This window comes from Sminthopsis crassicaudata, chromosome 5 (assembly GCF_048593235.1).
Source record: "Sminthopsis crassicaudata isolate SCR6 chromosome 5, ASM4859323v1, whole genome shotgun sequence".
Classification (NCBI taxonomy): Eukaryota; Metazoa; Chordata; class Mammalia; order Dasyuromorphia; family Dasyuridae; genus Sminthopsis; species Sminthopsis crassicaudata.
Genome location: NC_133621.1, coordinates 298,854,848 through 298,870,132, shown reverse-complemented (window position 1 = coordinate 298,870,132; position 15,285 = coordinate 298,854,848). Strand labels below are relative to the sequence as shown.

The 15,285-nt window shown below is 52.7% G+C and overlaps 1 protein-coding gene across 1 annotated transcript; it reads right to left on the bottom strand.

The window, feature by feature from the left end:
- Nucleotides 1-1,054: 1,054 nt before the first annotated feature.
- On the bottom strand, nt 1,055-11,890 carry CDC42EP1 (CDC42 effector protein 1). Its single transcript, XM_074271630.1, has 3 exons — nt 11,573-11,890; nt 6,975-7,785; nt 1,055-2,711 (listed from the first exon to the last, which is right to left on the bottom strand). Exons 2-3 carry the CDS (start codon nt 7,432-7,434, stop codon nt 2,050-2,052), a joined length of 1,122 nt encoding a protein of 373 aa, XP_074127731.1. The 5' UTR covers nt 7,435-7,785; nt 11,573-11,890; the 3' UTR covers nt 1,055-2,049.
- Between the last annotated feature and the right edge of the window lie 3,395 nt (nt 11,891-15,285).

The window sequence follows — 15,285 nt, the reverse complement described above, 5'->3', positions numbered from 1 at the left end:
GGGATGTCAGCGCTGGGAGGGAGCTTAGAACAGGGGATGTCAGAGCTGGGAGGGAGCTTAGAACAGGGGATGTCAGCGCTGGGAGGGAGCTTAGAACAGGGGATGTCAGCGCTGGGAGGGAGCTCAGAACAGGGGGTGTCAGAGCTGGGAGGGAGCTCAGAACAGGGGATGTCAGAGCTGGGAGGGAGCTTAGAACAGGGGATGTCAGCGCTGGGAGGGAGCTTAGAACAGGGGATGTCAGAGCTGAGGGGGGGGCTTAGAACGGTGGATGTCAGAGCTGGGAGGGAGCTTAGAACAGGGGATGTCAGAGCTGGGAGGGAGCTTAGAACAGGGGATGTCAGTGCTGGGAGGGAGCTTAGAACAGGGAATGCAGGAGCTGGGAAGGGCCTTAGAATTTCTACCTAGAATAACAAATCTGGAAAAGATCTTAGAAGGTGAACGAGTCTAGTAGGATGTTTTGAACTCATCTAGAACAACTTCCTCAAGAGCCAGATTTAGAACCAAGACTCTGGCCCCTGATTAAGGTACCAGGAGCAAAGCGGGGAAAGCTAAAGACCAGGTCTGTTTCTAGCTGGGGGAGGTCTGTGATCTTGAGCGAGTCACTTCACTTCTCTGGGCCTCAGTTTCCTGCTTTGTAAAAAGGACTCCTCCTCCTCCCCCCTGTCTCCCAGGGTGCTTTGTAAGCCTTGAAGTTCTCCAGTAATGTGAGCCGCTGTTATTTCTGGCAGCACCCAGTGCCAGGCACCTGGGGGCAGGCAGGGGAGGGTCTAAGCCCCATGTTCCGGGAAAGGGAGATAAGGCTCGCTCTCCCATCTCCCGCACACAGGCACACACCTGCACCTTTATCGGCTGGAACATTCCAGCCTTGTTATTCATTACCTATCCGCTCCCCCTGCCCCAACACCCACACCTGGGGAGGCCTCTTCCTCTGGGAGCAGCACCTGGAGCCCCGGCCCCTGTGACATCCACCTGCAAGTGGAGGCTGACAGTGGATGTCCCACCATTCTCTGGGAGGGTAGCTGGTGGTGAACGATACAGACAAGAAGAGAGACAGTTTTCCGGCATCATCTTGAGGGACATTTGTGTGTATATATATATAAATCAAACAAACAAACAAACCCCTCCTCTTTTAATCAGACTGGACAGAGATCTCTGGATGGCCAGAAGGCCGAGGGCGGGCATTCCTCCCGGCTGAGGTCATGGGGACCTTGGGTTATGGCTTCTAGAACAGAGATGGGAGCGGGATTCGGAAGGATCCATCATCCCAGGGGCAGGGGCAAGGCCTAAGAGAGCCCCACTCCGGTGCCCAGCAGGGACTCCTACTGGGAGGCAGGAGGCACCCACCGAGATGAGGGAGGCCCCTCCCACAGCCTGGAATGGACCCCCCGGGGCTGGCCTGCAAAGTGCTGGTAGTGAAGACAATGGGCTCCTGTGCTGTCCTCCCCTTCCTCCTCTCCCCTTCACAAAGGCTCCACTGTAAGGCCTCGGCTGGGCTGTGGGTGTGGCAAGGGCAGGGGGGGTCCGGGGGGGGAGGGGGAGCTGGGCATCTGGTGCCCAAGGCTGGCGGGGGTCAGGGCCGGCTGGCGGGCACTCTGGGTAGCCCAGAACAAATCCCTCTCAGCTGTTCAGCACCCACCTAACTGCCCCTATTTGGGAAGCCTCATCTGACCATGGAAGGGAGGAGGGTGAGGGGGCGAGCCTGCCCGGCTCCCATCATCCTCGGGGTGGGGGAGAGTGGAATGGGCTGGGAGGGCGACTCCCGCCAAGTCTCTGGGGGCTGCTCCCCCCACACTCCCTTGACTGGTTTGGCTTAGGGAGAATGAGGTGGTGGGACAGGGCTTGGGGGCGAGGGGGGGGGTTATTGGAAGCATTGTCAGTCCCTTTGTCATCCCTCCCCCACTCTCCATTTCCTTCCAGCTCCTGGCTTTGCCGCTTGTCCTGTTGGGTCAAGCAGCTCACTCCCCCCACCCCAAATCCTCTGCCCTCCAAGATGGGGTGGGAAAGGAGGCTTCATGGAGGTGCTGGGCTGAGGACCCAGCAGGGCCACCCTCACATGTTCACCTCATCATCCTCATCGGCGAACTGGAACGAGGATGCCTGGACTGTGCTGGGGACTGGGACCCTCCTGGGCTCCCTCTCTGAGCTGCTCCTTGTCCAGCAAGGGGAGGCCCCCAGCCCCTCATCCTGGCTCTCCCACGAGGCCCGGCTTTGAGGCAGCACTCCCGCTAGCTCTTGCCGGGCGGTCGCCTCGCTATAATGGGGCCTAGGACCCCAGCTGCCCACCCAGTGTCCCCTGGCTGGGTTCAGACTGACGGCTGCCCTCAGCTTCTCGGCCGGCTTCTCCCCGGTGGGGCCCTTTGACACCGACACCCCATTGGGGCAGTGTCCCTGAGGTCGGGGCTCCGGGGCTGGGGGCTGGGGCTCTGCCGGCGGGGCCGGCCCTGACTCTTTCCCAGGCACCTCGGACAGGCTCATGGCACTGAGGAGCTCGCTGAGGAGGGAGGGCCCCAGGTCTAAGCGGAAGGAGAGCATGGAGTCGGAGCGATGGAGTTTGGGTTCCGAATCGGAGCGAAGCAGCTCGGGTTCCGAATCGGATCGAGGCAGGGAGTTGGAGCGAGGCAGGTCGGACTCTGAAGGGAAGGAGCTGTCCTTGTCCAGGGGCCTCTCCGGGGCTAAAAGCCGGGGGATGGTGCAGAATCCAGAATCCAGGCCTGGAAAGGAGAGACGAGACAGGCTCCGAGTGAGCTCCAGGGGCCGCTCCAGCCCAGCAGCCTCTGGCCCGCCCGCGCCCTCCTCCCTGTGGCTGCCGTCTCTGCCGATGCCATCCTGCACACCTGGAGAGCAGGCAGCCACTCATTCTTCCCCAACTAGCACAGAACCATAGTAGGGGTATGATTGGATTCCATGACCCAGATTCAGAGCCGGGACTCTAAGGCCATCTAGACAGAGAGAGGCAGAGGGGACCTAGAACCTGGACCCAGTGTGGCAGTCTTAGAAGTCAGATTCAGAATGGGGATAAAAATGACTCCTTCAGCAGGGTACGGAAGCAAAAGGACTGGTGGGCAGGGCAGCTAGGTGGTGAGTGGATAGAGCACCAGCCCTAAAGTCAGGAGGACCTGAGTTCAAATCTGCTCTCAAACACTTAAACCATCTTAGCTGCGTGACCCTGGGCAAGTCACTTAACCCGTTGCCTCAGCAAAAAAAAAAAAAAAAAAAAAAAAAAAAAAAAAGATGGAGGTTGTTTTATTTGACCCTTGGAAAAGATATATCTCCATTTTTACAGATAAGAGACAAGAAGCCAGGGTGAGGTGACTTGCCCAGCTTCTAAGTGCCTGAGGCTGGACCCTGTGCTCTAAGCCTTGTGCCACCTAGCTGCCCCATAATGAAATACAATAATACTCTTCTCTAAAGTCCTTTCCAGACTTGGAAGAGCCCCTAGGAATGAAGGAAAGGACTAAGAGATTCTTTACTTAAAGGATTAAAGGTGATAACCATAATCTTGCCTTCCAGGCTGGAATGGGGCGATTGATCCAGCTGGGGCAGAATCAATTCAGCCTGCCCCCTGCCCAGAAGCAATTGACTGGCTGACACCACCTTTCTCCTGAGAGAAAGGATTAGGCTAGGAGTGGAAGGACAAAGGTCCCTTTGTTTACCTCCAGAGGAGAGGTGGATTTGGGATAGTGACTTGGTTGCTCAATTCTGGACTGATAATAACCCAAGCTGCATTTTGAGATCCCTTTGCCTGGGTCAAGATTCCCACAAAAGTTAGCCAGAATCTTCTTTGGGTTAGAGTCGTGGTGGATGGCGGGAAGCGGAGGGAGGATTTTGACTCTTTCTAAGCTAAAAATAGTTTGGATAATGTCAAAATAATCTGGGTGCCTGCAAAGGCAGGGTAGGGTCTGAATCTAGATCCTCTGACACTGCCTTCCACTGAGCCTGCAAATAAGAGTCCTAATCCCTTGGGCTTTTCAGCCTCCACTGAAGCCCCCTCCCATACTCCTTCAGTATGTGAGCAAGAGTCCCCGTCTAAGCAGTCCAGCCAGCGATGGATGTCGGAAAAGTCAGAGGGCTGGTCCTGGTCACCAGGGAAGGTGTCCCTTCAATTGTTTAGTGGAGAAAGCCAGGCTTTGTGCCCTGTTTGTGTGGGTGGCAGAAATTCCCAGTTAGAGTGGGACTAGGGCTGGACTAGAAGCCACAAGAAGAACCCGGTTTGAATGAATGAAAAAAAAAAACTTGATGAAGGACTGTGGGCAGGAGCCCAAGCATCTATTTTCTAATTGTTTGACCTAGGATCTTTCTGAGCCTCAGTCTGCCTACCTGTTAAAATGGGGATACTACCTACTTCATAAGGTATTTGGAGGGAAAACCCTTTGTGAACCTCAAACTCTTAGAAATTTGGGTATATTATTATCACTCATACCAATGAATTCAGAGTTCTATGGAAAGTAGTGACATTAGGGTCAGGCGGGGCAGCTGGATGGTGTTCTGGAGCACTTTACTCCAGGCCTGGAGTCAGGAAAATCTCAGTTCAAATGTAGCCTCTGATACTTGCTATCTATGATTCTAGGCAAGTCATTTTACCCTGTTTGCCTCAGTTTCCTCATCTGAAAAATAAACTGGAGAAGGAAATGACAAACTATTCCAATGGGATCATGACTAAAAACAAGTGTAGCTGGAACTGGCTGCAAATACAACTCTTGTCCTCCAGGTCATAGTTCCATGGGGCACATAGACAGGAGATACCAAAGCTAATCAGAGGGGAAAAAGCTCTGGAGGTTCAGAGGCCTCAGGAAAAGGCTCTTGTGGAAGGTGAGCTGAGACTTGGGAGGAGGCCAAGGAAGCCAGAGGGAAAGATGGCAGAAAGACAGAGGTCCTGTACGGGGCAAAGCCAGAGTAAAGAAAGCATGGAGTCTGGAGATGAAGTACTTAATCTCATCTGATACTCCCAGAGAGACAGATGGGCCTTCCATTTGGAGCCACATTTTATAAATAAACGAACTAAAACTGGGGAATTCAATAATTCCTCTTAGATGACATAATTATTAATCCAGGAACTCTATGTCTCCTAGTCTAGTGCTTCTGACTCACCTTATTTTTAGACTATATCTGTGATTTCCTCAGATTCCTAGTGAGGAAATTCTCTCTCTGGTAATGAAGAGTCAGTTATCTCCTGGACACTAAGATAAGTGACTTGGTCAGAGTCATACAACCAGGAAGAGTCAGAATCGGGACTCAAGCCCATAACTTCCTATCTCAAGAGGCTGATCATGCACCCTTAATATATAACAGGCCAGAGATGATGATGATAAAGAAGAATTATGGAGACTGAATATAAATCAACATATGCTACGTTCACTTTTTTCCTTTATTTTTTTTTCTCTTGTGGTTTTTCCTTTTTGTTCTGATTTTTCTTTCCTAATGACTCATAAGGAAATGTGTATTTAGAAAAAAACTAATGTACATAATAATGTACCAGAAAAAAAAAAAAGGGGAGAAAAAAGAATTGACATTTATATAGCATCTTAAGAGCTGTAAAGCACTATATATGAGCAAGTCACCTATAAAATGAGACTGGAGTAAAGGTTCTCTCTAAGACCTTTTTGGACTGAAAATTCTAGGCACCCAGATTATTTTGATATTATTCTCTATCCAAACCATTGTACGAGCTCCAGCGTGTGCGCGCGCACACACACACTTTTCTTATTTGATCTTCCCAACAACACTGAGAGGGAGGTCTTATTATTATGTCCTTTTGTTGTTGTTGTTGTTGTTGTTCAGTTATTTTAGTTATGTCTGGCTCTTTGTGACACCATTTGGGATTTTCTTGGCAAAGATGCTGGAGTAGTTTGCCATTTCCTTTTCCAGCTCATTTTACAGATGAGGAAACTGAGGCAAACAGGGTGAAGTGACTTGGGTAGAGTCACATAGCTAAGTGCCTAAATCTGCATTTGAACTTATATCTTCCTTACTCCAAGACCTGCTAGGTGGCAAAGTGGATAGAGTGTTAAGCCTGGAGTCTTCCTGAGTTCAAATGGATTTCAAATGGAGGCTGAATTGGAACTCCGGACTTAATTGGCTCTGGGCCAATGCTCTATGGGTCCTGTCTGCTTAGACCAGACTAATGACCTACACATTTAACATTCACTCAGTAAGTCTTCTTTAGGCATCTACTATGTGAGAGGAACTAGGGATACAAAATCAAAAGGATGATGTCATGCCCTCACAGAACTTATTTATTTAATAATAACTTATTATTATTAAATAAATATTTTTATTTGATTATTTAGAAAACAGACGAAAAGGACTGACTCAAGGTCACCAGGACCATGTCTTACCCCGTTAAATTGAACTGATTCCATCTGAGCCACTGGGAGCGACTCTCTACAATGCAGAAACCGGGGACCACTGTCCTTGGTCAGGCCATCAAAGCTAGATCCCAAGGTCTCTCTGCCTGGTACTTAGCAAAGACCACGGCTCTAGAGGAAGGGAATATGGGTATAAATCCCATCCCTCATGTTTACTACTCGTGCCTCTGAGTCTTTGGACAAGTACTTCACCTGCTAAGTCTCAGTTTTCTCATCTGTAAAATGGGGGAGAAGGAGGGCTGGACTAAAAATACTTTCCAATTACGGAGGAATGACCCTAATTTCAGTGGGTTTATGATTTTTTTTTGCCACAAGATGGCAGCATAGCTCCATGGCTGTCTCCAGACCAGGCAAGCCCTGACTCTCCAGCCCCCTCCTAGTTTCCTAGTTTGAATAGGATAAAGTCTGAATTTGAACCCAGGTCTTGGGTCTCCAAAACCTTTAGCACCCCTGTCCGCTCTCCCCAAATTGAACAAGGACATTAAGGCCATGTGGTGGGCCGGGCACCTTAGAGGGATTTGAGGAGCCACCAAAGTCATCTGAAATGAGAGATGGGGCCATTGGAGGGGGATGGGGGAAGGGAGGGGTGGGTGCGGAGAATTCCCTTACCGTAGCCGTGGTGCCCATCGGGGGAGCCCCGGGGGCTGTCTCGGAAGCTGAGCTTGCTCACCACCATGCTGTCGTAACCCGCCTGGTGGAGCTGGGGCAAGGACACGGCGTTCTTGATTATGGGCGAGATGGCCGGTGGGTCGGGGGAGGCTGCCGAAGAGCTGAAGCCCCGGGAGGGAAGCCCCCCGCGCCGCACCTGCTGCAGGGTCCGGAGCAGGAAGCTTCTGGGGGAGCGCCCGCCGCCCCGGCCCACCCCGCCGTGGTTGCTGAGGAAGGAGGTGTCCCCAAACACGTCCCCGCCTCGGCCCACGTGCATGGTGTGGCGGAAGTCTCCCAGGGGCGGGCTGATCATGTCTGTGGTCAGCTCGGCTTTCATGGGTCTCCTCTTCCGGTGGGAGCCCGACATCCAGCCGAGGGTGGGCCCGGCCGCCTTGGGCTGCTCGACCCTCCTCATGTCCATGCTAACCTGTTTCTTGGAGGGCGATGGATGGTCAAGGGGCTAGAAGACCCCCTCCCCCCCACCGACCTCAGCTTTTCTGGGCCAGGGGCTGTCCTGGAGCGTTGGGGGAAGGGAATGATCAGGCGGACGAGGGTCCCGTCTTCTTGTTCCTCAGCCTTCTCTCAGGGGCCAGGGGCCGCCCTGGAGGGTGTGGCGTGTGGGGGAGCCATGGCCTTGGAAGGCCTTGGGACGAAGCTTTCCCGGATGTAGCTGGAGCAGGTCTGACTGGGGGATTAGCGGCCTAGGCTGCCAGCTCCTTTCTTCCTGGGGGGTTGGCTTGGGACAAGCTGGCCAGTTCCAGTGGGTGGAGACCTGAAGGAGGACAGAGTGGAAAGTGAAGAGACAAAGCTCAGAGTCACAGACGGAAAGGGGGCTCAGCACTCTTCCAAGCTGAAACAGAGGAGGCAGCCACTTGCCTGGGGAGAACAGGGAATGGGAGAGCTGGGAGGGGCCTCAGAACAGAGAATGACCAGGTGGGAGAAGCCAGGCTCTTGGACTCTAAAGATCCCCAGTCTTAAGGGTAAGTGACTCATCTCTTAGCGTTTCTATCAAATAGAAATATCCACAGCACCCACCTCACCTAGTTTTAAGGAGGCAGTCAGCTAGGCTATCCAAAACACCAGAAAATGTTAGTTTTTAAAATCCCGAGATTATGGATTTAGGGCTAGAAGGGATCTAGAGATCCTCAACTCCAATCTCCACCACCCTCCAATTTTATAAATGGGGAAACTGAGGCAGAAGGTCTTTGGAAGCCCTCTAACTCATTCATTTCACAGATAAGGCAACTGAGATCCAGAGAACATCAGCATTTGCCCATGTAGGTAAAAGGGAGGAAATCCAGGCAGGATTTGATTCCAGGTCCTGACTCTGAAGTCAGCTGTTTTTACTGTTTCCAATCCCCCTTTTCACAGTGGATTTCCCTGAAGTCAATCAGCCATCTATGGGTCATTTCCTGAAGTGGGAAGAGCCCTCAGCCTCAGAAATCAGAACATCTGAGGCAGTGAGATGGTGGAATGGATAGTGATGGGCCTGGGGATCAAGAAGTCCTGCCTTAGAGTTTGACCTTGGATATTTAATAGCTGTGTGACGGTGAGCAAGTCCTTTGACCTATTTGCCTCAAGTTTCCCCATCCATTAAATAGAGATGGTTATACCTCCCAAGCTCATTATAAAGTGCATGGTGCATAACACATAGTCAGTGCTTTATAAATTGGTACCCATTTATGCCTGCCTCTGACTCTTTTGACTTTGGCAAGTAATTTCTCAATGTCTCGGTGTCCCAAGCAGCCCTCTGAGATTTCCTTCCTAAAGGTCCTTCCGTGTGGCCAGCTCTCTTCCTCTCCACTCTATAAGCCCCAATTCTTTAGGAGTTCTTGTGGTCCAGTGGTTAGAGAGCCTGTCTCAGAATATGCCTCTGACACCCAGATCAGTGATGGGGAACCTAGCCCACGACTTCCCAAGTTTGAGTCCAGGATGAATCATTCTAAACCTCAGTTTCCTCATCTGTCAAATGGCAGGGTTAAAATGGGTGAGATCAGACTGCCAAGCAGGAGATGGTCTGTTTTCTCCTACTCAGATGAAGCCCCCAAATTCTTCAATTCACAGCCTCCTTTGAATTCCCACAATCCTTCCTGCCACTTTCTGGTTGAGTGACCTCTGATAAAATCACCTCAAATCTAGGCTCCCATGTCATCCGTAGAATGGGGATAATCAGCCCTGCCCTGCCCAAACACCTAATGAGATAACAGGTGGGAAAGTGCCTTAAGTGTATACCTAAGAGGGGTTATTATTTTTCCCTTATTTGCCTAAAGGGTTGTCTCCTCTGAGAAGCAGAAGGAATAAGAGAGGAGGGACTGAAGCCGGTTTCAAATCCTGCATTTGTAAGCGACTAGCCATGTAACTCTGGGCAGTCTCTGCCTCAGTTTCCTCATTTGCAAAATGGACATGAGAATCCTGGCCCAGGATTATTATTAGAAGTGCTTTGTAATTCTCCAATGCAGGAGCAGCAGTGACCTTCAGTAGCTTACCACCTCCCTGAACCGAAGTTAACACAATACCTGGCACACAGTAGGCTCTTCGTAAATGTTTGTTAAATCGTATTGGATTGGTTTTCTCTTTTATTAGTTAAAAAAAAAAAAAAAAAAAAGGTGGCGACGGAGTGATTGCAAAGGAAACCAGTTATAATGGTGAAAGTCTTTTTAAAAGGTCACCTGACCCAGGTTCATTTAGGACCCTGAACTAGGGGGTTCTTTCAGATGTAAGTCCCAAGCTAGAACCCCAGGCCGCCGGCAGGGGGGGCCTGTGGCCGGCCGAGCTGGGGGCTCCAAGCTGGTCGGACTTGGGCAGCGGGACCCGCGACAAGGGGAAGAGTGCGAGCAGGTCTCCACGACGCCTCGGACCAAAGTACTCTCGGGATCCTCGGAGCGGGAGCTAGAAGGGCCCGTGGGAAATCACTTCTAGGGAGCAGCCGAGGCTCAGAGAGGGGCAGCGGTTTGCCCAGGCTCACACAGCGCGGGGAGCCGGGCGGACGCATCCACGCCTTCTCTGCCTGGGTGCTGTCCCGGCCGGGGACGGGTCAAGCCGCCGCCCGGGCGCCACGTGTCCCTCGGGCCGCGGGCCGAGAGGGCACACAGCCCCCAGCGCTGGCCAGGCAGAGCCCGAGAGCGCGGTGCCAGGGTGCCAGGGAGCGCGAGGGCTCCGCGGGCGGGTTAGGGAGGGGGCGGGGAGAGGGCGGCCCTCCCTCCTACACCCCTCTGCCCCACCCCCACGCACACAGGCCTAATGGGCAAGCCCTAGGGAGGTCTGGGGGGTGCCCCCCCCCCAGTCCAAAGAGTAGGGGGTGATGCAAAGGGTAATCCAAAGGCTACTCCCGCCTTCCTCCCCAGCCTCCCACCCCGCCATTTTCATATGGGGAAACTGAGGTTCAGGGATGCTTTGGAACTCGAACCCGGGCCTCCCGATCTCCAGCTCCCGCACGGGGACTTTTCGGAAGACGTCCAACTTCTCGCCAGGTCTGTCGGAGACCTCCCCCCTTCTCCCCAGTTAGGACGGAAGCAGGCGTCGACTGTGCCCCAAGCTCGGAGCTCGCAGACATCCCTAACTCTACCTGAGCAGTTACGAGACCCTCAGCACATCTGGAAAGAACTCTAGCAGCTCCAGCCCGGCTGGCCGTCCCTCCCCAGCCCGACTTCCCGTCCCGTCCCGTCCGCGGCAGTCCCGCGCAGTCCCGTCCCACCCTTTCTCTTTTCCTGTCACCTTGAGCAAAGACGCCTTCTCCCCTCCCCCCGCCCCTCGCCCCTATTCCCTTCTCCCTCTCCGCCCACAATTCCTTCCTAGCTAGTCTCGGAAAAGGTCCGTCTATCCAGCGGTTGGCCGGGGGGCGGGGGGGGCAGGGAAGGCGAGAGGGGACCCCCACAAGGAAAGAGCCTCCTGTGTCGGGAGGTGGAATAAATTGAGGAGACGGTAGAATGGGGGAGGTCCCCACCTGAGATGGGGGGACGGGGCTGGACGGGACATGACTTCATCCGCTTTCCCCAAATCCGGCGGCGGCTAGTCGGGACCGGGGGTCGGCGGGGAGGGAGAGAGGAGAACTAAGGGGGGGGTTCAGGGCTGGCCCCCAGGTTTGTCCCCCTCCCCTGCCTTCCTTCCCGCTCCAGGGCCGACTCTAAGAATGGGGGTGTGGGGGCGTAGCCCGCCGCCGACTGCTAGTAGCAGGCACAAAGTCTTCGAACAACACTTTCCTCTCCCCCGCCCCCCCCCCCCCCCCCGCAGCGACTCCCTTTCCTGTCTGAGACGCAGGAATGAGGAGCGGGGGGTGGTGGGGAGCAGACTCCAGCTCTTCCCTGTGCCCAGCTCTCCGTGGCTCCCCCTTTCTCTTCGCTCTTCCGTCTGTTCTTCCTTCCCGCTAATTCACTCGCCTTTCCACCCCTTCGCCCAGAGTAACGCCCCCCCCCAACTTTCTGCCTCTTCCAGGCAGCTCCCACAAACGCTGCTCGGGGCGCAGTGCCCCCCCCCCCGGCCAGCCTCCCCGTGTGGGCACAGCGACCCCCCCTTAGACGGCTGCCCCTCTTCCGCGCCCCCGCGGCAACGTGCGCCTTTACCTCCGTCCCCGTCTCGGGCTGGCTTTCTCTCGGTTGGTTTTCCCGGCAGAAAAGGAAAAGAAACTTTGGAGCGGCTGCAGTTTCTCTCCCTCCCCAGCGAGTCTCGGCCGCCCTGCCCCCGGGCACTCCGGGCAGATGCAGGCAGGATTGGGGGTGGGGTGGGGCGGGCGGGGCGGGGGATACTCCGAGCTCCTTCCTCCCCCGCTGGTTGGGCCGCTCCGTTCCCGTGGCAGTGCCCAGCCCTCACGCGGCCGTCGGTCCGTCTGTCCGGGACGGTCCCCCGGCCACCCGGAGTTCTGGCTTTCAAGCCCGAGGGGAGGGAGAGAAGGAGGGAGCGGGAGGGAAAGGGGGAGGGGGCGTGGAGGGCGGGGCGGGATCTCAGCTGCAAGTGGCCAATGCCTTCCGAGGAACTGAGACAGCAAGAATTTGCTTGGGCCGTCCGGGGGAGGGGAATTCGGGCCTTTACTCTCCGTCCGTCCTCTCCTTTCTCCAAATACACATAGCGACGCGCGTCTCTTTCTGCTAGTGACATCCCTTTCTCCGCCTCAGTTTCCTCAACTGTAAAATGGCCAGGCTACCATCTATTCCTCCGACCCCGTGGTACAGACGATAGTGGCCGGGTGGCAGCAAGCGGGCCTCCCATTTGCCAGCACCCTGACGTGGAACCCCTACTCCCCTGACACTGCTTCTGGGTAGAAGTTTTCCCCCCATTCCCCTTTCCTCCTCGGTCACAGAGAAGGCGATGTGGGACCTGGGTGGATCTTGGAATCAGGAACGAGGATCCGGTTTTAGCCACTTCCTTAAGGCTGCTCCCTTTTCTGAAGTTCAGGGGTCCTTTCTGTAAAATCAGAGGCTCAGACTCTTCCAGATCTAAGATCCATGATCCTGCTGATCAATGATTCTGTCACCTGGAGAACTTGGAAGAGGGATGAAGTGTGTGTGTGTGTGTGTGTGTGTGTGTGTGTGTGTGTGTGTGTGTGCAATTAGCAGAATCTGGAGACAGATTTAGAGGGGTGACTCCATCCCTCCTGTCAGCACCGGGCCTCTAGGATGGAAGTGGCTGAGTGGAAGAGAGCTGCAGGGAAATGGGGAGGAGTAGGGGTACAAAAGGAGGAAGGATCTTGTGACCTCTCTTCAGGACTTCTGGAGGAGCTCAGATAAAATATGTGTGTGTGTGTGTGTGTGTGTGTGTGTGTGTGTGTGTGTGTGTGAACACAGAGAGAGAGAGAGAGAGACAGAGAGAGAAAATGAGAGAGAAAGAGACAGAGACAGGAGAGACAGACAGACAGAGACAGAGACAGAAACAGAGACAGAGAGAGAAAAATATACACAATACACAATGCATAAATATGTATGTATCCATGTACATATTGTCACTTTGCAAATTTCAGATCACCAAATAAATATGAAAGATCACACACACACACACACACACACACCCATTTCCTCTTATAGGAAACTAAGTTAATTCCCCAAGGTTTTTATCCCTCAGAGATCAGGACACAGAAAGGCTATAAAACCTAAGGGTTTGGTCTCAGGTCCTGGCATAACAAGACAGGACAGTGGAAGAATCGAGGCTGGGGCTTGTCCTAGGGAATCACCCTTTAGATAGCTGAGATTCAAGGCTGACCTTTCTGTACTTAACTAGAAAACCCTCACCCTCTCACCATGAAAATAGTCCCTTTTCTCAGGGCCTGGAGCTGGAGCCCGGCTGGCCTTCTGTATCTGCTTCTAAAATGGGTGTCTTCTCTGGACTCAGTTTCTTGTTTTCTAAGCTGAGGTTAGATGAGATGCTCTCTAAGGATGCTTTCTGTTTTAGATTGATGACCCTGTTATTTCCACCCGGCACTTAGGAGGAGCTCAAGTGGCCAAGTTTAAAGTGCTTGTTGAAGTAAGCCAAGAGCTGGGGGCCAAGTCGATACCTATTGATTGGGAATGGTGAAGCAAATTGTGGGACATGTGTGTCATGGAATATTACTGCACCAGAAGGAAGCAAGAAGATGAAGAACAGAGAGAAGCATGGGGAGATGGAGCAGACAGAGGGAGGGAGGAGGAAACCCCAGAGGACATTCTTCTCTCAGCCTTCTTTGCAGAAGTGGGGTATTCTGGATGTAGAGCACTGAATGTATCGTAGGACTGTGGGGGCCTCTCGGGGAGGAGCACTGAATATACCATATGAGTGGGGTAACTTCAGATTCTTTTTTCTTTTATTATAAAGAATGGCCATGGTTGGGGAAGGGGGGAGACAGGATAAAGTTGATGGCTCCCTACTCACCCTTAGTTCTATTCATCCATCCATCCATCCATCCATTCAGTCTTCTTTTCTTGATCCAGAATATATTCTGGCCAGTTGCCTTGCTACCTGAACCAGAGATCATGCCCTCAGGCTTTAATTCCTATCTATCTCCTGAAGTCCCTGATGTCCCAAATGGTGATTGTCCCACTCAGTATTTCAGGTGGGAGCATTCCATGCTCCCCTTTGCCTACTGGCTTCCCTTATTAGAATATAACACTTTCAAAAAATGAATTTTTTCTTTTTCTTTTCCCTTCCTTCCTTCCTTCCCCTTCTCTCTTTTCTTTTTTTCTCCTCCTTTTCCTCTTCCACCTCCTCTTCCTCCTCTTCTTCCTCCTCCTTCTCTCTCTGTCTCTCTCTGTCTCTGTCTCTCTCTGTCTCTCTCTGTCTCTCTCTCTGTGTCCCTCTGTCTCTCTCTCTGTGTCTCTCTCTCTCTCTCTCTCTCTCTCTCTCTCTCTCTCTCTCTCTCTCTCTCTCTCTCTCTCTTTCTGTCTCTATTTCTCTGTCTCATCTTCAGTATTTGTAAGTATTTGTGGTAGGCACATAAAAATGCTTGTAGGATGGCATCTCTATATACTTTTACTTTAGGTTTTTCTCTTAGTTTCTTTCTTCTGGAGGAGGTAGAATGGAACATGGCAGGTCCAACCTGTCTTGCTAATGATCTTCTTCCCAACAATCTAATTGAATAGGGTTAGAATAAGGACAGACCAGCTAGATCATCAGCACATCCTTGCCAGCATTCTGGGTGCAACAAGGGTTAAATGTGGGCTGCACAGTCATTATCCCTGGACTGCAGAATGCAGAACGAATCCCTTCCAGATGGGGGCAGGGAGATATTACCTTGGGATAAGGGCTGCCTGCGTTCCCACTTCCACCATCTCTTTCCTCTCCACAGAAAGAGGGGCCTCCCTTCAGACTATGGCCATTGACTCCCCTGGCTAGCTGGCTTCCATGTCTCCAATCAGGTGGATTCAAAGTAGGGACTGTATGAGAGGGGTTTGGGGCTCAGGGCATGGACATGGGGCTGGAGATGGGAATGTTCAACTCCTCAATGGTAGTGTTCAACTCATCATCCTGATGGCCAGCCATGAGGAAATTCAGGTCTGGCCTCTAATTAAAACTAGGGTGCTGTTCATCTCTTCCACTTCTGTCCTCTCCCTCTACTGTGGTGTGTGTTATTTCTACTTTCCATTGGTCTGTCAGCTCACCTGGTGGCAGGTGCCTCTATCTCTCTGCCTCAGTTTATGCAACTGGCTATCTAGCTTTCTGTTCACAAGCCTGTCCATCCATCCACTTACACTCACACTTACACCCTAGGCATTAAGTTGCTCTTGGATTTGGTCAGCCTGTTGGTCCAGCCCTTGGTTTCCCTACCTGTAAAAGCTTCTTGTTTCTGGCCAGTGATAGCCAACAGAAAGAA

Coding starts and splice junctions, on each gene's coding strand:
- CDC42EP1 (XM_074271630.1), bottom strand. CDS start 7,434: ATGGACATGAGGAGGGTCGAGCAGCCCAAGGCGGCCGGGCCCACCCTC. Junction 2,712..6,974: donor CGATGGGCACCACGGCTACG/GTAAGGGAATTC, acceptor TCTCCTTTCCAG/GCCTGGATTCTGGATTCTGC.